This window comes from Pteropus alecto, unplaced genomic scaffold (assembly GCF_000325575.1).
Source record: "Pteropus alecto unplaced genomic scaffold, ASM32557v1 scaffold35, whole genome shotgun sequence".
NCBI lineage: Eukaryota > Metazoa > Chordata > Mammalia > Chiroptera > Pteropodidae > Pteropus > Pteropus alecto.
The window spans coordinates 1,408,085-1,429,967 of record NW_006437828.1 but is presented as its reverse complement, the minus strand read 5'-3'; the positions used below and the strand labels follow the sequence as shown (position 1 = coordinate 1,429,967).

General features: G+C 37.3%; 1 protein-coding gene across 1 annotated transcript in view; it reads right to left on the bottom strand.

Annotated features, from left to right (window-relative positions):
* DIAPH3 (diaphanous related formin 3) overlaps positions 1-21,883 on the bottom strand; it is a 435,206-nt gene that overhangs the window by 294,004 nt on the left and 119,319 nt on the right. The window contains exons 5-8 of the mRNA XM_006914939.3: positions 9,109-9,183; positions 8,956-9,025; positions 4,278-4,414; positions 2,185-2,290 (exon numbers count right to left, since the gene is read on the bottom strand). Coding sequence (XP_006915001.1) covers positions 2,185-2,290; positions 4,278-4,414; positions 8,956-9,025; positions 9,109-9,183 — 388 coding nt within the window. The remainder of the gene's footprint in view (positions 1-2,184; positions 2,291-4,277; positions 4,415-8,955; positions 9,026-9,108; positions 9,184-21,883) is intronic.

Below are 21,883 nucleotides of genomic sequence, written 5' to 3'. Positions count from 1 at the left end.
GGTACAATCCACACAGCCTGTATAGAGTGTACCAGCTTTACACTCATATGTGTGTGCATATGCAGTTCTGTGCAACTTCATCACGTGTCAGATAGGTATAACCATCACCACTGTCTAGATACCAGAACGGTTTCCATCACACAAGACGCCCTCCTGTTTGTGTATGGCCAAAATCAACATCTTCTCAGACCCCATCCCAAACCTTCAGCAAGTGTGAAACTGTTCTCCATCTCTATAACCTGGTTACTTGAAGAACAGTATATAAATGGAATCCTACAGTGTGTAACCTTGTAGAATTGACATTTTTAAATCAGGATAATTCTCTGGTGATTTGTGCAAGTTGTTACATGTATCAACGATTCGTTGCTGTTTGCTGCTGAGTAGTATTCTTGGGGACAGATGTACCACAGTTTAACCATTCACCTGTTGAAGGATATCTGGAGTTTCCCGTATGACAAATAAAGCTGCAATAAAAATGCGTGTATGGGTTTTTACATGAACATAAATTTTCATTAATCTGGGATAAGTGCTCAAGAGTGTAATTGCTGGGTTGTATAGTTAAATACCAAATGTTCCTGAAAAAAATAAAGATCACATTCAATCTCCACTTTCCGCTAACTTCTCAATTTAATGAAATTACTTTTCGAAGCTAGCTTTTACTCAGCACTTCTGCTAAAGGACCAAGCACCATCCTAAGCATTTGGAATACATTATCCTATGTAATCCCTGCATCAACGATGATCTGGGTACGGATATTATCTCCATCTTCTAATTCAGAAAACTGAGCTCTAAAAGAGGCTTGGGAGGCGACCCAGAGTTACACAGCAAGGATGAGAAGATCTGGGACTCAAATTCAAGCCTGCGTGACTGAGAAGTCTGTCCCTTTCATCACAAGACACTACAACTCCCAGTCCTATAAGACGTACGGGATTAGATTTTAAAAAGTATTCATTAGTACAAAAATGTTTTTATTTAGGGAATAAAGTTTACACATGACTATTACGTTTTATATATGGGATTTTAAGAATTGATCTCTAATATGCTGCACAAAAAAGCAAAATAATATACTGATATTTGTACACATATTGTACATGTAAAAAGTAACATGAATACTGGAGGATAATTCACATAAAGTAATCGCTCGGCTTTTCTCTACAATGTTTCTTTAAGGTTTACTCCTCATTCATTAGCAGCAAATAAATGAAGATAATGCATAAATAGGGAATTTGGGGACAGATGAAAAAGAAGAAGAAGGGAAAAGAGGGTGATGATGTATGAATTAAAAGACACTAGCACACCAAGCAAGTGCAGGAACATGTCTGCGTCAGAGGCAGGTGACACGTCCCAGACCCTCACTCTGGGCCCTCTGCCAAGCCCGGAGGAGTAAAGAGGGGCTTTTTTCCGGAGACCCCCGTACCTGGACCACGCACTGGGGACTACATACTGGATCTTCAAGCCTGCCCGCTGCCCAGAGACACAAATCACAGCAACAGGGCTCCTCGCCAGCCTCTCGCAAACACCATCAGAAATGTCATAGTAAATGTATTAATTTGACAGTCCCTAACATTTTCTAATTTATTGTCAGAAAAAAATTTTATCAATACTTCTTTAGATATACTTAGGTTTGATTAGCAATGATTGTAACAATAATTACAGGCATAAAAACTCTTTTGTCTGTTTTTTTTTTAAGTTAAATGAATATTAGTTATATAGTTTCCATACTACAATGTTAAGTCTACATGTGACTTTTTGGGAACACTTAAATAGTTTTGAAAACCTCTCTAAGTGTACCTTGGACCTCATTATTACTCATGTAAACTCTCAACTTTTCAGATATAAAAACTAATACAATGAGAAGCCATAATTTACTTGCCAAAATTTCTTCAAAATTATAGTACTCAGTTTATGAGACTAACATAGAATAAACAATTCATGGGACTATAATTATATTTTTTTTTTTACAGAGAAATCTAGTAAGCCAACTCCTAGGAAAGTAACCTATGGAAATAACCACAGGTATGCACCAAGTTGCATCGATACGATCAATTACAATACCATGTATATTAGAATCTATACATTAAAAATGCTAAAATAAATGGATATAGGGTTTCACACTACAGTCTTAAATATAAACCTGGCAGAAAACAGTCACAAAACAATACGCATGATGTAAACGAAACCTACCTGCAGTTGCACTGAATTGTGCCGAAGACCTTCCACAACAGAAGAAAATCTGTCAATCTTTCTTTCTTCTCCAGCTGATGTTAAAGCTTCTAAAACTTCTTCAACGCTATCGGAAAATTTGAAAGCGTTAATTAAACTGCAAACAGCAAAGAACCCAAATGCCATAATACAACTGATCGATCTGTTAAACTCCAGAACTACTGCTCCTAAGCAACCAACAACCTTTTAAAAGTAGCTCGCTGAGTACAAAGCATGTATCCAGCGCTGTTCTAAGCGTGTTACACGCTTGGATTTATTTATTCCTCATAATTATCCTATAATGATGTCTATTTATCAAGCATTTATATAGTGCTTACCACACTTTGGGGACTATTTGAACCAGTTTACAAATAGTAACCCATCTGAATGTGTATGAGTCTCTGAGGTAGGTCCTGTTATCATCCTATTTTAGAGATTAGGCAGCTGAGATAGAGAAAGGTTAAGCAACTTGTCCGAGGTCTCACAGCTACTCAATGGCAGAGCAAGGACCCAAAAGCAGAGAGTCTGAGGAACGAGCACCGCATAAATGCTCTTACCCACTGTGCTCTACTTCCTCTTGAATCTAAGTTAGTGAAGCTCTGGTAGCCAAAAACATAGAGCGGTAAGAAATTTGAGTCAAATATTAAAAATAACAGTTACGTAAGAGTTACACTCACTCCTCCTTAAAAAAAAGAATTGTTGTGTGAACAGGATGGGGCGCACTAGTGAAGCTCACGTGAGTCTGTGGACGCAGACATGTAGGCCAAGTGAGTGATGTAGTTGTTTACATCACTTTGAGGCCTCTTCTGAAATCAAGAAATAACAAAAATAATATGAAACTACGGGAAGAAGAGAAAAAAGAAAAAGGATAAAGAAAGAAAGGGGAAAGGAGAGAAAGATGACGAGGGGAAAGGATGAGCAGAGAGAAGGAGAAAGGCATAGAGAAGGGGAAAAGGAAGTAGGGGAGGATGCAGCAGGAGGGGAGGAGACGGGGAGCACAGAAAGTGCTCACGTGTCCACACTGAGTTCACTCTCCGGTTTCTACGCCAAGGTGAACGTGCCCTCTGTAAAATGCTAAGCGCTGAAGCTTTGTGCCCGGCTTCGCGTGCTAGGACTGCGGCCGCACGGCTGCGTCCGTAGCTACACACATAGCTGTATGGGGCCAGAGGGCCAGGCCTGACGGGTGCCTGATGACTTGCCAACTGGATCCCACCTGAGCAGCTCAACAGTCACCAGCCCCAGTAGGATCACAAGGACAATGTTCAAATGGGCGCAGGAGGTTCTGCTCCTAGGGCTCTGCCTACCCTTATGTGAGAAAGCTATTACTGTTTGTTCTTTTGGCTGTTCGGTTTTTATATCTTTAGACTTTTTAAAATATAATTTTAAAAATATAATATAAATATAAATAAATAGAAACATAAATTAAAATACATATAAATAATTTTGAAATGCTTTCTTGTAATAAGAACCCCAATCTTCTTTTAAAGAAAAAAAAAAGGCTTTTCTTTGTAATTATCTTTTAATACGTAATAGTCTCTCAGTTACAGCCCTAACAAACGTGAATAACGTCTTTGAAGTTTAAAGCTCTAGTATCTATTCTATGGTCAAGGACTATGTACACTGACCAGTAAAGTACTGTTCCGTATGTCATGTTGTAAATCGGCCTTACAAATAGTATGATGTTTGCTTTTACAAGGGAAGATACATGACCTACAGTTTGAATTAATTCTATCTGGAAAAAAATAATCACATAAGAAACAGAACCCATTTTGTATATTTTTTCACAGTCTTCATTTAGAATTTTTATTTAGGTTTGAGTTCTGAACTGTTTAAAATAAATGACAAAAAAGTCAGTTTTTCACAGAAACATATTAGCCCAACATTACTGCATCGATTAAGAGAAATAATCATTACTCAAGCATTTCTGTGCAGCCAATATGAATCTAAAGCAGTTGCTTAAGTATACTTCATTTACTTATATTCTAGTCTAAAACAGAATTGATAACGAAAACATTAAATGAATTAAATCGTATTAAATCATTATGCAATTAGAGAAATAAGTTGAGAAGACTCACGTGCTCTCCTCCCCCACAATGCACACTGCAGAGAGGAGTTTAAGCACATCTGTCATCATTCCGGGGTGCTCGGGATCGATGGCTAAGGCTAATAAAGAAAGACTCCTCTCTTCACTCATAATTCTTTCCAGGCCATACTATAACATTTGGGAAATAAGAGGTTAAATGTTAGTTTAAAAAAAAAAATAGTGTCCTAAAGGAAATACCGCTATTAAAAAACGTTTATAGGATATATTTTTATACCTAGTAAAGCCAGGGAGTATAAAGAATGTATAACATCCTAAAAAAAAGATTCATAGAAATATATACTTTACATTGAGAACTATGAGAATCAACCAGATACAGATAACCTCTCAAAGGTGATTTTATAACAATATTGGCTGATAATTATTAACATAGAGAAGTGGCCAAGTGGAGAAAGAGAAGCAGTGAGAAATACTGAGATTTCCCAACAGAAACACACAAAATGAACAGTCAGATGTTGAAACAGACACTGAGGCCATAAGGCTCTCTCCTGAGAAGGAAGGCTGCTAAGAGATATACCACCACCAATAAACGCACAGATCATCACTGTCCCAGAGAAATACACTGCGAACTACATGTGCAGTGTGAATATGCAATTTTCGAGCAAAAAGTAAAACTGATTTTCATGGAATTATTCCAATATATCCAAAATATTATCATTGCAACGTAGAATCAAAATAAAACATTCATTGATAGATGAGATAGTGTACTTTTTTCTTCCTAAGTATTCGAAATCCAGTGTGTATTTTACACTTATGGCACATCTCAATTCAGACTCGCCCCATTTCACACGCTCAATAGCACATGTGAATATAGCAACTACATTATACTATTAGGCCTCAACAGTAACACTGAGTTCATAATATGGGCAAGAGCTGATGGATGATTTGGGCACATACCACACAGAAACTGACAGAAGGAGCATATGTATTCTGATTAGAATATTTTACCATCAAAAGGACAGTGCAGTTGTAAACACATCATATAAATGGGATGATCTAGGATAAGGACAAAGGTTATTTGCTACTTTGAGGATGTCACATCCAATCAGAAGATAAGGAGTGACGTTAATAATTCGGTGTTTTGATTTAAGGATGTATACATCTCTTAAGGCCTGCTTACACTCTGGAAGTAAAACCTAATGGAGAATAAAGAGAAGCAATAAAACAACACTATTTATCTACCATGCATCCCAGAGGATCCTTCTAAAGAAGAATGAGAAATTGGTTGATTACAGCTACTACTAAACACTAAAAATGGCCTAATCTCAATTACAGACCTATGAACTATGGCTTATACTCAAAATCAGCCCTAGAAACAGATATCAAAGTTGAATCTATAACAAGTTTAGACCCAAACGCTTTCATTTCAGTGTTATGAAGTTTTCTTTATAACTTTCCTATTGCAAATGGCATTTATGTAAAGAAGCCTTCACATTGCGCTGCAATATTATGCTTGCTTTAGACCACTATCTAGGGAACTCAGGTACAGAGGAGAATGGACAAGCAGAAGGGTCAAGGGCCCCATGATATCATTTGAGGAAAGACTTCTCTGTCTTGTCAGTGATAAGGAAAAATTTAGAGACAGCGAAACCGGCCAGGAACTGCTCACTTCTGTGATGCTCTAGGCTATTTCAAATCAGCAAACACTGCAAAAGTAGGCATGGGGCCAGAGACTGCAATATGCCTTGATAACCGTTCCAGGGAATTGTCAGAGGTGCATAAAGTACCACTTAGATCCAATTCAAAAAGTCAGTCGGTCAAGGATTACCAAGTACCAGAAGACTGGCTCTGTCCTATAAACTTGAGGACTGAGAAAAGCTTGCCTCCAGCATTTCCCCCTCATTTCCCACCCACCTGGCTCTCCTCGGCAAGTGCCTGCCCTTCTGAAGTCAGAATCCTGTGGCTCCCCCTGCCACTCTGGGCAACTCAGACTGATTTCCTCCAGTGACACTACTACCTTCGCTGTCAAGGCCTCCAGCCCTAAACCATCACGTGTGATAGGTGGATCAGGAGCATTCTCTGAGCATGGTTCTAACCGTTATCCTGTGACCCCCACAAACCTTCAGCATAGGCAATATTCTCCAATTTTGCTAATGGAAAATCATGTAGTGCTCATTTTAAGTCTGCAGTGGGGCCAGATTGCCACTATTCGGGATCTAGAACTAAAGAGATACAGTCTACTTGTGTAAAATTAGTCTCATTCGATTATTTAAAACACAGCAAAGCAAAGCAAAAACTGTTGACTCTGTGAGAGAAACAGTCAACTTACCAGTGCTGGCAGGTAAAGTGCATTAAATGAAGGCTTTTATAAGAGTAGAGAAGTGGTGACAATTTTTGGAAGGTCTAAGGATGTCCCCCTATTGAATGTCAAAGACCCACTCTGGATTCTGTGAAAAGTCACGTGTTCTAAAATGAGAGCCAATGCCAGGTTCCATCTGCATTCTGCATGAGGCCTATTATTACCTAATAAATGGAATTTCAGGCCACTGAAGATGTGTTAGGCAGGGGAAGGTGGGTACTGTGAATCCCTGTGTAGGATGCCCAGCCCTACGTGAATACTGGTGCTGAACAAATCTTTCCATGAGCTAATCCCAGTAGCAGAGATACATGGGGCAAGGGACTGGCTTCAGGAACAAAGCATCTGCATGGGGGATGTACATCTCAAAGCCACACACACATAGTTGACTGACCCAATCAAGCCCCTCTTCTAATTATCTTTTAATTGAAATAAATTAACTTTTCATCCTGACTTTTATTTTCTTCCTAATAAATATTCGCAATATTCTTCCATTTTAAAAACATTAGTCCAATTTAGTGTTAAATTTACTTCTATATGGTAACCAATTTGCTCATCATGTGTATAAATAATTTCTAGTACAAAATAAGGTACCACACTTTTCTCTTAAAACCTATAATGTTCATCATTCATCGATCTCTTGTAAAGACTGCACAGTGAGGTATAGAAAAAAATCATCAACCAGTCTTGGGGAAAAAGTAAGGTTACCAAAAATTTCAGGAAGCATAATACTAACTCCAAGTATCAGTAATTTAACTTTTCATACTTATTAGCACAGGTGATAATAAACGCAAATAACAATATATTTCAGATGCACATATAACTATAAGCAACATGTTATTATGAGACAATAAGTTACATTACATTAATTAGACTATAAATACAAAGTTTACTCCCCCTTCAATTCAGTCTCAAACCAAATAGGAACAGTATCTTCTACATACCATCTCATTTTAACCATGATATTCTTTTCAAATTTAAATGATGATCCACATGCTCCTTTGGTTTGAAAAATGTTTCTGGGTTTTCACCATTCAAACTTCCATCACTAGTGAAACTTTCAATGTCTATATTGTCACTTTAAAAGAAGCCTCCTAAGCAGTACTATGTACTCACAGTGTGGAAAGATCTCTCTCCATCAGCAGTTTGATTCCTTTATTCGGTTATTCTTAAAATATATTCTATAAAAGGCTACTTAACACCTAAAACTTCCTCCTCACAGAACACTAAAAGGACTTGTGATTTAAACATCAAATATTTTCCTTGAAAATCTTATCTAATTTGAGGAGGGAATGGGGGAGAAAAATATTTCATTGTTTCAAAATAGAAAGTTTAGCTCCAGAAAATGCTAAAATAATAATAATAATAATAATTCATTAAGACAAAAATAATTAGAAAACATCAATATTTGTTACATTTAGTAAAAAATGTATATGTATGATGTTAATAATTTAAGTACTAGTACTTAAGTGTGTAGTCTTTTAAAGGTTTATTCTAAAACTAAATATAAGGCAAATTTTAAAAAAATTAATCAGAAATATGCAGAGTTACTATAAAACACAAATCATCACACCGCCATAGGTAAAATTTCCTCACCTGCTGTCAGTAACAGCAACGAAAACACCTGCCATTACTCACACATCATGAGGTAGATGTGTTTAGATGTTGGAGCTAAAGATATGGCAGGGGATAGAGTAATTTTTTGCAATTAACAGCATAAAAAAAAAACATCAGATAAATCTAACTTCAGTAAAGAGCTTAAACGTTTCTTCTAATGTATCCTCTTTAAATATGCAAACTCAGCAGATATGCCATATTACATTTGGTCTGAATCGTACTTGTATTAAGCATCACTGCTTCATTTCTGGGACCTGTTATATCGGTATTCATTAATTTCATTACAGATTTAAATGCCTAGACTATAAAAATGAAGTGTTTCCAACTTGATTCTTTGGTAATAAATATTACTGCATCCCGCATTTAATAATCACATATGATTTCGAAGCTGATTTGTGCTATAGTTTTGAAAATTAAAAGAGCAGGGGAGAGAAGAAGAGGAGAGAACAAAAAGCAAGGTGGAAAGAAAGAAGAGAGACAGGAGGGAGGAAGGGAAAGGGGGCGAGAGAATTAATCTGAAGCACCAGAAGGTCAATACATCCCCAAGTTTCTCTGCTGAGAGACAATGGTTTTTAAACGAAACTAGAAATCAATACAATTCGGTATTTTTTTCCATTATGTACTAAACAGTATATCAAAGCAATACATCACTTTAGTGCAAATCCTTTGTGACACAACTCTAAGTCTTAGGAATTGTATAAAAACTGAAGAACAAATACAATATGATCACCATACATACCTGTGTATTCATCAAGGCCTTTAGACACTGTATGACTTTGTGCTGATTCTTCTTTATCATCTTTTCTTGTCTGCATTGGCATAAAGATATCAGTGTTAGAATTACAATGGGACATGCGAATGTAGCTTAATTGAAATAACGAGCAATACTTACATTTTGCTAGTAACCAGTTTTTCCAAAATGTCCAGTAATAATCCGAGCCCCTCATGTCCAAAGCTTTCCACCCAACTGAAAAACAGGGAAAAAAGGTAGTTATACATTACGTCAGTATTCTAACTTTGAAAAATCACAGTACCATCACAAATATGTTACAGTTGTTCTATTCTAATCATAAAGACAATCTAAGAATGACATCTTGTACAAAATCATTCATGTTCATAGTCTTGGTTGTGACAGAAAGAACAAAAATGTGATAAGCCAGTGGTGTGCTGAACCTGACTTGCACTTGGCTTGTGAGAGCTGAGCATGCCCATCTCTTCCATACTCTACATCCAGTGACATCATGTTAGTAACTAAAACTCTGCCATGTTGGAATTATTTACACTACAGAAATCAGCAAAGGCTGCCAATCAAAGCAGCTCCCCCAACCCAGAGAGATGCATATTAAACATTTACCTGTACACCACTGGATAACTCTCACTTTGGACTGTTCCAAAGGGCAGAAACTGAGCAAGTAAGATTTTCAAAAGGGAAGAATCAGAACTACATAAAGAAAAAGATTACTGAAAAAATTATCAAAATAGTAAAAAGGGATGTTTTGGGGAAAATTTCTCAAACCTCTAAAATGCATCCTTATAAGTGTTAAGAATTTCCTGTTTCAAAGTTCAATTAAAAAAAAAATCTTCGTTATTTTTTAAATGAGTATTTTCATCTCGAATAAACAGCCTCTATTCCATAAACTCATAAATATAACCACAGCACTGCATGTAGTTAGGACATTGCTGCCAATAGACAGCAGCTCATCCTGATTATAGAAAAACTACCTTCATAGAAATTACAGTATTTTTTCAGTGATCATTTGGAAAGCCTAAGCCAATAAATAAAATAATGGTAACAATCTGTCAAAAAAAAAGTGGAGGAAAGGAAAAGTATATGTGTGTGCATATTTCCTTGTATATATATTTTTATGTATGATTTTATTTGTGAGTGTAGCCTTTGAAAAATGGAATGTTAAAAACAAAATTTACCCAATAATCAAAAGTATTACATTATAAAGAATAAAAACAAATCAGATAGCAGGATCCAATACCATTTTCTTACTTAAGATATAACATTTCCCACAAAAGTAAGGGTAAAAACCAAATACAATACTTTATATGAAAAATAAAAAGATGGTTTAAAAATCCATCTTCATGTTCACACTTGCGTGAACACAGCTTAATCATCTATCAATACTCAATATTTCTGATTTTAACGCCCCTCCACGCATACACAAAGCAATTTATCATTTAGATTTGCAGACTCATATCAGACTATTTTACTCACCTCCTCTCTATGAAAACCATGGAATAACTAATTCGAGAATGCACTTAAACAGTAAAGATACACCCTATGAAAAGAAAGGATTGAAGATCACTATTATAGTGAAGATAAGAAAAAAGTTAAATAAAAGTTGGTGTTTCAAACCAGAATGCTACTTCAAAAGTGAAGAGTTTACTCTGTACTATCAGCAACAGACAGATTACCTGTAGGCATTTCAATTCTTGCTTTCATGTTTCATGAAAACATCTACAGCATCCTACTTAACTCTTTGCTTTGTTGACTCCTGTTCTGTATTTATTATTTCACATGCAGCAGGGAGGCTTGAAATCAAATACGTAAGGAGTAATTTGAGCATTTTATTTGGGCTGGCGCTGAGATGTGTGCACAGACTGTTCATCAGGCCCTCCTGTGTTAGTACCTTACAGTGGGACTTCAATACTTTGTTTGAAGTGAATTTTCAACAATCTCCGTATTCAAAAGTATACTCATAATAATATTCTAAAGCTAATATGAATGATTTAGGATGATTCAGATTGTTATCACCTTCAATCATTGTGGATTATAATGTTACTATTCTTAAAACCGCATTATACCAAAAAAAAAAAAAAAAACCTAATTTAAAATTGTGTTAATATAACAAAAAGATTTTGTCGTATTTATAATGCTTATCTGGAAGGCCACTATAAGCATTCAGGGAGCATATCGATTCAGGTAAATCAAGTTAAGTCTTCTGGTCTGAGTAATTAATAAAAGAACATAGCTATCTTTAAAATTTATCACCACTAATATAAATAGAATACTGAGACTATGGAAGTTCTCAAATCAAACCCTTAGGTAACTGGACCCCCTAGATAACTCTCTTCTACATTGCAGAATATGAATCATTAAAGGCAAATTTACGCTATTCATATATATTACATAAAACTAATTCTCTACAAAACAAACTAAGGTGAATGTCAAGAGGCATCATATCCAATTACTTTATATGACAATCTTTTCACTCAAGGTGGAATTAATTTATCAACAACAATAAAATCAGAGAGGTTGGCAACGACAGCCTTATCAAAGGCAGGTTACATTTTACATTTCATAAAACACGTCAAAAACATGAAAAGTGGGACAGGGTGTAGAGAGAAGAAACTAAGATGCTTGATAACAAAAGAAACACTATAATATATAAACATAAGGAAGCCAATGAAAGTACTTATCGAAAAAGTAATATTAAAACAAATTAAACAGGCAGAAAAAGTCTCCCTATTTTCTTAAAAGTTTGCAAGGCTAACATATTGTTATATTAACAAGTCGTTCGCCAACGAACCCATTCTCTCAAAACCTTCCCCCCCACCCCCACTATTTTCAGCAGTATTGTTTTTAAGGATAGGGGCAAATATCACTTCCTATCTCTTCCGGAAAAGATGTTCAAGATAAAAATGGATATTGAATAGGCAGGTCTGCAGTCCTGACAGAGGTTTATTGAAATCCATAGCTTTCTACAAAAGTAAAAAATTTCTCATCATCCGTGTAAGAAATAACCTGGGAAAAAAATACCAACTGATCTCTAAATGATCAATCTTCAGGAAACAAAATCTGTACTATTTATTCTGTGTCTGTCAGCACAATACCATCAGGCATTATGTGGTTTAACTATAAACTGCATTCATGGATGAATAAGCACTGTGAAAATGTTTTTCTTCATGAATAGAAATGAAACAGATTAGCATGGCATTTATTTGGGGGGAAAATGCTTTAAAACAGCAAAAAGTAATGTGCTAAGTACTCATTTAACACAAAATCTACCTCTCAAAATGCTATAACAGGAAATATCAAACTCTTCTCTCTTAATTGCTTCAAGAGTAACTTCTAAGTATATTACCATTTAACACTTCCTAGAAAGGGTCTCAACGTAGGAGAAAAGAAGAGATGAAGAGGTAAAAGAAAAAAAAACAAGAGGAAGAGTAGGTCTCTAAGATTAAATGTTCAAATCACCTTTAAATGTTCAAAGTAGCTTGGGCTTTGAAATTCAGTTTTTGCTTCCAGAAAATGAAATCAAGTGTGCAAAATGATTTCCAACATATTGTTGGCTTTATGAAGCAAATATAGTCACCTCATTGAGCAGAAGAAACAATAGTCAGGTCTTAGATTTACTTCCTGGACAAAGGAAGAAAAAAGCACCGTCAGTGTAGGTTTCCCACAGACTAAAGTTAAAGTTATTAGCTCTCTTCCCAAATGTGCCCTAAGGGAAAGAAATGCATCATGGACAGTCAGAGCTGGAACAAACCTACCAGATCTTAATGGCAGTCTTACCTGACGCATACACCTGGAGAATAGGGACAATTTCTTATTTATCCTTAAATCTCCAGCACCTGGGACAAACTACACTGAATAAATGGTTTTAAAATGAAATTGGTAGTCCTCCCAATTTCATATATAAAGAAAGGAACATGCAGAGAGAAATTAAGATCACTCGGAGATAGCATCTGAGTCTGCTGATGCCCTGGCTCATGCCCTTCTTTTATATACTTAGAAAAGGCACAAATGGATGACGCGTTCTATGCAGCATCACGGAAGCTGCCTTAACTTCCATGTCAGGAACATCTATTCCGATTTGAGAACCGGTACTTATCTATGCTGAACCAAGGATAATTAAGATCACTCGGAGATAGCATCTGAGTCTGCTAATGCCCCGGCTCATGCCCTTCTTTTATATACTTAGAAAAAGGCACGAATGGATGACACGTTCTATGCAGCATCACGGAAGCTGCCCTAACTTCCATGTCAGGAACATCTATTCCCATTTGAGTACCGGTACTTATCCATACTGAACCAAGGAGAATAAATCCGGAGACTGTCCTACTTTGGGACGAGTCCTTGATGGCTGCTGAAGTGTGATGTTTCATTACTACTAAACTCAAGTGCTTTTAACAAAGTCAGCCTTTAATGAGGGCTCGCTGTGTGCTGGACACTGTACAAGGTGTGAGGAATACAAAACTGAATTAAACATGTTCTCTGCCCCTTGAAAGGATCACAGACTAGTGGTTGAAACAAATATTGAGGAGAATTGTTTCCATAATGTAATAAGTGCTATAATCATGGTGCTAATGAAACAGAAGACACAGCATCTACCTCTTGGGAGCCAAAGCAGCTGATGTCTGACTCAAGTCTTGAAGGATAAGTCATAGAAAGGAAGAGAGGTTTCTATGCAGGAAGGAACACGTGCAAAGACATTAAATGTGAAGAACGAGGCCTGGCCTGAGCACCACAAGTGGCCATATCAGACATAAAACCAAACAGGTAGAAAGGAGCTTCATTTTGAAATCAACGATATACAGTACCATGGGCAGTGGGAAGCCATCAAAGGATCAGACAAGTGTGGTTAGAAGAGTCATCCCACCTCTGCCCCCTAAAGATGGCCATGTTCCAACACCACAACCTATGAATATATTACCTTACATAGCAAAGAGATTAAAAGGGGAATTAAGTTTGAAGATAGAATTAAGGTTGCTATTCAGATAATTTAGAAATAGGGAGATTACCCTAGATTGTCCAATTTAATTACATGATTCTTAAAAAATGAGATCCTTTCCCAGCTGGGTAAGAGACATGAGACGGAGAAATAAGAGGGATTCAAAGCATGAGAGGACCTCAACCTATTTTTACAGCCTTTAAAGATGAAGAAGGACATGAGCTAAGGAATGTGGGTGGACACTAAAAGCTGAGATGGCCCTAAATTGATAGCTAGCAAGGAGAGAGGAACGTCAGACTCACAACTGCAAGGAATTGAATTCTGCCAGCAACTCAAATGACCAAGCAAATAGAGGTGAGTCTCCTCGTTCATGAGCTTGGGATGTCTCTCCATTTATTTAGACCTTCTTTGATTTCTTTCATTATTATTTTGTAGTTTTGAGCACAAAAGTCCTATAAATAATTAGTTAGATTTACACCAGAGTATTTTTTGAGTAGTAAATGGTGCTGTTTTCCAAAAGTTCACTGCTAGTATATAGAAATATGGTTAATTTGTTTTTTGAATAAAAAAATCACATAAATTTACCCTCTTAATATTGAAGCATACCATCCAGTATCATTAACTGCATGCACCTCAGTCATCCATCACATGGTGCCGTTTGTCTTTTCTCTTAAAAAAAACATAAGTTATGCTGGAGTAAGAGTCCATCCTGCTCCCTTGTGACCTCATCTCAGTTATATCCACAATGACCCTATTTCCAAATACAGTCGTATTCTAAGGTGCTTGGCGTTACAAAATTCAATCCAAAACGTCTGTTCTTATTTTCTAGAGCGTTTGTCAAGAATTCTGTTGCGTTTTGTCAAATGCATTGTCTTCATTAATTGATGTGATGTGATTTTTCTTCTTTAGCCTTGTTGATACAGTCCATTACAATATGATATTTGTGTCTATATTCATGATGGACATTGGCCCACAGATTTGGGGCTTGGGGTTTTTAGTTTTGTTTTGATTTTATATTTGGTTTTGCTATTAGTATCAGCTTCATAAAATAAATTGTGAATTGTTCCCTGTTCCTGTATTTTCTAGAAGAGATTGTGTAGAATTGGTATTAATTTTTCTTTAAGTTTTTAGTAGAATTCTCCAGTAAAACCATTTTTACTTGAAGATCTTTTGGGGAGTTTTAAAATATTAATTCAATTTTCTTATAGCCGGAGGATTATTTAAATTTTCTATTTCATATTGGGTCTGTTGAAGGACATTTTGCTTCTCAAAGAATTGGCCTTTTTCATCTAAGTTTGCAAATTTGAGTGTTTAAAGTTGTTTGTAGTATTCCATTATTACCCTGTTAATGTAGGGTGTGTAGTAAGATTCCTTGTATCATTCCAGATATTGGTTTTTAGTGTTTTTCATATTAATAGAGATTTGGCAACTGTATTAATCATTCAAAAGAACCTACTTCTTGTTTCATTGATTTTCTCTTTTGTTTTTCTGTATTCAATTAATTGATTTCTGGTCTTTATTTCACTCCTACTTGATTTGGATTTATTTTGCTCTTTTTCTCAAGTCTTGAGGTAATAGCTAAAATTATTGATTTTAGCCTTTTATTCTTCTCTAATGTATGTTTAATGCTATAAATTCCCCTCTCAGTGCTTCTTTATATGTACCCCAAAAGCTGTCAGGTACATCTTCATTTTCATTAAGTTCAGTGTACTTTTTAATTTCTCTTGAGAATTTCTTTGAGCCATGGATTGAATATAAGTGTTTCGTTTACTTTCCAAATGTTTGGAGACTTCTTGTTAACTGTTAATGACTTCTAGTTTGAGTCTACTGTTTATCACAATTTCTCAATTTTTTCAATGTTTTCAATTTTTTTGACTTGATGAGGTTTGCTTTTATGGCCAGGTTATGGTCTACCTTGAGATATGTTCTGTGGGAATAAGAAACAAATATATATTCTGCTATTGCTGGATGGCGTGTTCTATAAATACATATTATATCCTTTGAAGTGATAGTGGTACTGAGAGCTTCTAAGTGTTTAGTTATTTTCTGTCTAGCCATTCTATCGATTATTGATAGAGTACTATGAAATCTCAAAATCCAATTGTGGATTTATCTATCCGATCAGTTCTGTTTCACATATTTTGCACATCTAAGGTTTGACACACTTTAAGAGTGCTCCTTTGATTTTTATAAAATGATAAAAGGGTCAATCCACCACTATTTTCTTTATTATGAGGTCTAAATTATTTGATATTAAAATAGCCACAACTGCTTTCTTTTAATGTTTACATAATGTGCCTTTTATTATCATTTTACTTTTAATCTACCTACATCAATACATTTGAAATAGGGGTGATGTCTACGTGCTTTTGTGCCATTTTCATGACTGCCTCCAAGAAGCGGCACTAGGTTTGCTGGAATGCACATGTGCTAATCTGAGATCAGTTTCAAGAATCTGAGGCTATTAGACTTCACCTCAAGGTGGCAGTGTAGGTCAACACTGTGCTCACCTGCTCCCATGACCACATCAAAACTGCACATAAACTTATAGAACAACCAACCTTGAGAACCACCCGAAGACTTGCTGAACAGAACGCCTACAACTAAGGATATAAAGAAGCCATGTTGAGACTGGTACGAGGGGCAGAGATGCAGAACAGACTGGTGCCATGCCCATGTGACAGTTAAGAGTTGGGATGGACGTTGTGGCTACAGAGATCCCACTGAGGAACAAGGGGTCCCAGTTCAACACCAGGCTTCTCAACCCAGACCAGCAGTGTGGGAAGAAGAGTCCCCCAAATAGCTGGCTGTGAAAATCAGCAAGGACTCAGTCCGGGCGCGATGGTGGGCTGCTAGAGACACAGGCATCCTATTAAAAGAGTCATGCACAAATTAACTCACTGACGAACACACTCGTGCTGAGCTCCAGCACCGGGGCAGCAGCTCCAAAATCACCAGGACATACAGGGAGAAACTGAATTGTCTGGTTTCAGGGTGAGGGCTGAAGGGATAACTCTGTCTGGGACTAAAGTGCCTACAGGCTCCACTGTTCTTTTGTTGAGCCCTCCATTAACCAGGCTAAGGCTGCTCTCACCCCACCCTGGTGGTTCTCTGAGACCCCACCAGTCCCTAATCTCTTTCAGAGGCTAATCTACACAAGCTACCAGCCTGGACCCACATTGTGGACTTTCCTAAGCTCTCCGAAAGGTCCACAAACCCAAATCAAGCAGCAGCTGGCCTTGGCAACCCCTGTACCTCTTGCTAAGTGGACCCAAGCCTGGTACTAAAGGCAGCTGGCCTCAGTTCTCAGCAAAACCACTTCCCAGATGCACCAAAGCCCAGCATAGGCAGCTACCAAACACAGATCAGTTTACACCTCCTACCATGTGGCCCCAGATTGGAAACAGGCAGCAGCTAACCTTGGCCTGCACCAGAGCCCCACCTAAGAGGCCCCAGAACCAACACACCTGGTGACCAGCTTCATACTATATCAGAGCATGACACAATTAGTGCCGTAAACAACATAACCAAAGGGTAGACTCAGGAAGAACCAGAGCCCCCTAAAGCAAATCCTGATCTGTGGAGTCAGGCCCCACACAACAGCTCGTCTGCTGTAGTCATGGCCAGTCCTCATTGCCACTAACCCAGAGGAACGGTCCCACCCAGCGGTCCCCAACCTTCATGGTACCAGAGACCAGTACTCCTATGAGAACCTAATGCCTGATGATCTGAGGTGGAGCTTAGGTGGTGATTCTAGTGCTGGGGAGAGGCTGCAAATACTGATGAAGCTTCACTTGCTCACCTGCCACTCACCTCCTGCTATGTGGCCCGGTTCCTAACAGGCCACGGACCAGTACTAGTCCACAGCCCAGGCGACTGAGAATCCCTGGTCCAATCCACTGACATGCCAATAGCAATCAAGACTCAAGTACAACAAGAGAGCACACAAAACCTACACACCTGGAGCACCCAGCTCAGGTGAACAGGGAAACAGCACCACTGGGCCCCACAGGAAACCTACCACATGAGGCCACTCTGCAAAGACTGGGAGTTGTAGCAACTCCACCTATGTAGAAGCAATCATAGGAAGGAAGTCAAAATGAGACGACAAAAAAATATGTTCCAAATGAGAGAACGAGACAAATCTCCAGAAAAAGAACTAAACGATTTGGAGGCAAGTAATCTATCAGATGCAGAGTTAATAACACTGGTTATAAGAATGCTCAATGAACTTAGGGAGGAAGAGATAACTCAGAACTTCAACAAAGAGATAGAAAACATAAAAAAGGAGATAGAAACTATTAAAAAGAACCAGTCAGAAATGAAGAATACAATAAATGAAATGAAGAATAGATTAGATGAAATCGAAAGCAGATTAGATGAAGCAGAGAACACCCAATCAGAAGAGCAACAAGAAAAAAGAATCTAAAAAATTGAAGATAGTTTAAGGATCCTCTAGGATAACATTAAGTGTACCAACATTCACACCATAAAGGTACAAAAAGGAGAGAGTGAGCAAGGGACTGAAAATCTTTTTGAAGAAATAATGACAGAAAACTTTCCCTAATCTGGCCAAAGAAATAGACATACAAGTCCTGGAAGCATAGAAGTCCCAAACAAGATGAACCCAAAGAAGCCCACACCAAAATACATCAAAATTAAAATGCCCAAAGGTTACAAACAAAAGAATCTTAAAAGCAGCAAGGGAAAAGCAGTTAGTTACCTACAAGGGAGCTCCCGTAGGCTGTCAGCTGATTTCGCAACAGAAACTTTGCAGGCCAGAAGGGATTGGCATGACATATTTAAAGCGATAAAAAGTAAGAACCTATAACCAAGATACTCTACACATCAAGGCTATCATTTAGAATCAAAGGACAGATAAAGAGCTCTCCAGACAGGAAAAAGCTAAAGAAGTTCATCACCACCAAATCAGTATTTCAAGAAAGGTTAAAGGGACTTCTTTAAGGAAAAAAAATTAAAATAATGAATAAGAAAATATCACAAAGAAAAAAAATACTGACAAAGGCAAACAACAAAAGCGGTGGATCAACCAACAATAAAACCAGTACAAAGATTAAAAGACAGGAGTAAAAAGATCATGTGTCATCACAACAGGAAATTAAGGGATATATACACATAAAAGTAATAACATGATAATAAAAACATACACATGGAGGGGGTGAGTAAAAATGGTAGTGATTATATAATGTGTTCGAACTTAAGCAACCATTAACTTAAAATACTGCTATAAATGTAGCTTATATATGATGCACATGGTAACTACAAACAAAAAATCTACAAGAGATACACAAGAAATAAAGAGAAAGGAATACAAACCAACATTACAAAAAGTCATCACCATACAAGAAGAGAGAGCAAAAGAACAGAGAACTACAAAAATAGAAAACTAAATGGTAATAACTACATATCTATCAATAATTAGTTTAATTGTAAATGGATTAAATGCTCCAATCAAAAAAGGAATGGATAAGGAAGATGTGGTACATACATGCGATGGAATATTTCTCAGCCGTAAAAAAGAATAAAGTCTTATTTGTGACCACATGGTTGGATCTAGAGGACACTGAGCTAAGTGACACAGTTTGGACAGAGAAAGACAAACGCCATATCATGCAGAATCTAAAAAATAAAATAAATGAACAAGAAAGACATAAGCAAACTCGTGGATACAGAGAACAAACTGATGATTGCCAAATGAGAGGACAGTTGGGGGAATGGGTAAAAAAGCTGAAAGGATTAAGTAGTACATACTGGCTGTTACAAAATAGTCATGGGGATGTAAAGTACAGCTTAGGGAGTATAGTTAATAGTATTGTAACATCTATATGGTGTCAAGTGGGTGCAAGTGGGTGCAAGTGGTGGGGGGGTCACAATGTAAGATACACAAGTGTCTAATCATTAGGCTATACACCTGAAACTAATATAATATTGAATGTCAACTGTAAATGAAAAACAAAATTTTTAAAAATATATATTTGAAGTGGATTTCTGAAATAGAGCATATAAGTAGGTGATTTTAAAATCCACTCCACCAATCTTTTTAGTTGGTATATTTAAACCATTTACAGTTAATGTACTTGTTGGTATGTTAAGGCTTCAGTCTGCCATTTATTTTTCGGTTTTTGTTCTGCTTTTATCTTCTTTTTCCTACCTTCTTGTGGTTTATCTGAATATGTTTTAGAATTCCATTCTGATGTATTATTTTTTTATGTATATAAAAAATATATACCACTTTTCGTGGTTGCTCTAGGTATTACATCAATACAAATCACAATTCATTTTACAAGTTTGAATGAATTGTAAAACTCTTCCTTTCTGTTATGGATTGAATAGTGCCACTCATAATTCATGTTTTGATGCCCAAATCCGCCATATGACTATATTAGAAGATAAAGTCTTTAAAGAGGTAATTAAGGTTCAATGAGAGCCTAAGGATAGGGCCCTAATCCGGTATGAACTAGTGTCCTTATAAGAAGAGGAGGAGACACCGGGGATGCATGCCCACACAGGAAAGGCCATGTGAAGACACAGCAAGACATGGGCCCTCTGTAAGCCAAGGAAAGAGCCCTCGGAAGAAACCAACCCCACCAGCACCTTGAACTTAAAAGACTTCCAGTCTGCAGAATTGTGAGAAAATTTTCTGTTGTTTAAGCCACCCAGTCTGTAGTATTTTGTCAGCCCTAGCAAACTAATACACATCCATTTACGTCCCTTTACTCTATTATAGCATAATTGTTTTAAATATTTCTTCTACATACATTTAGAACTACAACATACAGTGTTACAATTTTTGCTTCTACCATCAAACAATTTAGAAAAGAGCTGTCAAGTCTACTATATTTACTGAGTATGTCTTGATTTCCCCTTCATTCCTGAAGGATATTTTCACAACACATAAGATAGTCCTTTGTCTTCTTTATTTGAAAACTGCTTACCATTTGCTTCCGGTCTCCATAGTTCCTGATGAGAAATCTAATGTCATCCCAATTGTTTTCCCCCCACAACTAAAGTGTCATCTCTTATTGCTTTCAAAATTTGTTTGTCTTTAGTTTTTAGAAGTTTGATTATCATGTGTCATACTGTGAATTTCTTCGGGTCTATCCTATTTTTAGCTGGCTTCCTGAGACTTTGCTCCAGTGGAGGAAGAAAAGACACAAATTTGATACTGGCAGGTACGAATACAAGCCCAATTCCCCACTTGGCCTCCACGGTACCTCTCTGGCAGGTAGAAGTAGGACTCATTGTTATGCTTACCACGTAACCTCCACTGGGGAGGAACAGGGCGATTTTTTCACCACTAAGCTATGGTCAAAGTTTTGACTCTCTGCTAAGTCTCCTCTGACACCACCCCAGTGAGAAGAGCACCTCGCTGATGCTGTCTGGAAGACGAAGTCCAGGCTCCCCGCGTGAATTTGATGGTATGAATAGGGATGGGCTACAGTCTTCTTCTGTGGTATTTGGCAAGCACAGACTGGTTATTTTCAAAGCGTTCTATTATGCTGGCTGCCCCTTTCATGGTCCTTTGGTTTAAGAGAGGAGGCTTTCGGGAGGATATTTTTTGTGCCTATTGGCACTTCGGGGTTGCTTACTTCTCTATCTCCAAATCTGGGGTAGAAGAGGCAAAAAGAAAACCCAGAGAACTAAGCACCATGTCATTCCTTGGGTCCCTAGCCTATGTATCCGTTTCATATATACTATCAAGGTTTCTTAGTTGTCCTTAGCAGGATGAATAGGAAAAAGTACATCTACTCCATCTTCCTGGAAACACAAGTCTAAAACATCCACTGATAAAGTGTGAGAATAGCAGAGGGTCCAACCAAGGCACCTAAGAAAAGGCAGCGACGACAGTAAAAGGAGAAACCGGTGAAGATACTATAACAAACCCCAAGGACCAAGAAAGTTTTCAAAAGAAAAGAGTCACGGGCCAACTGCTGACGTGAAGTCGAATAAAACTGAATTCAA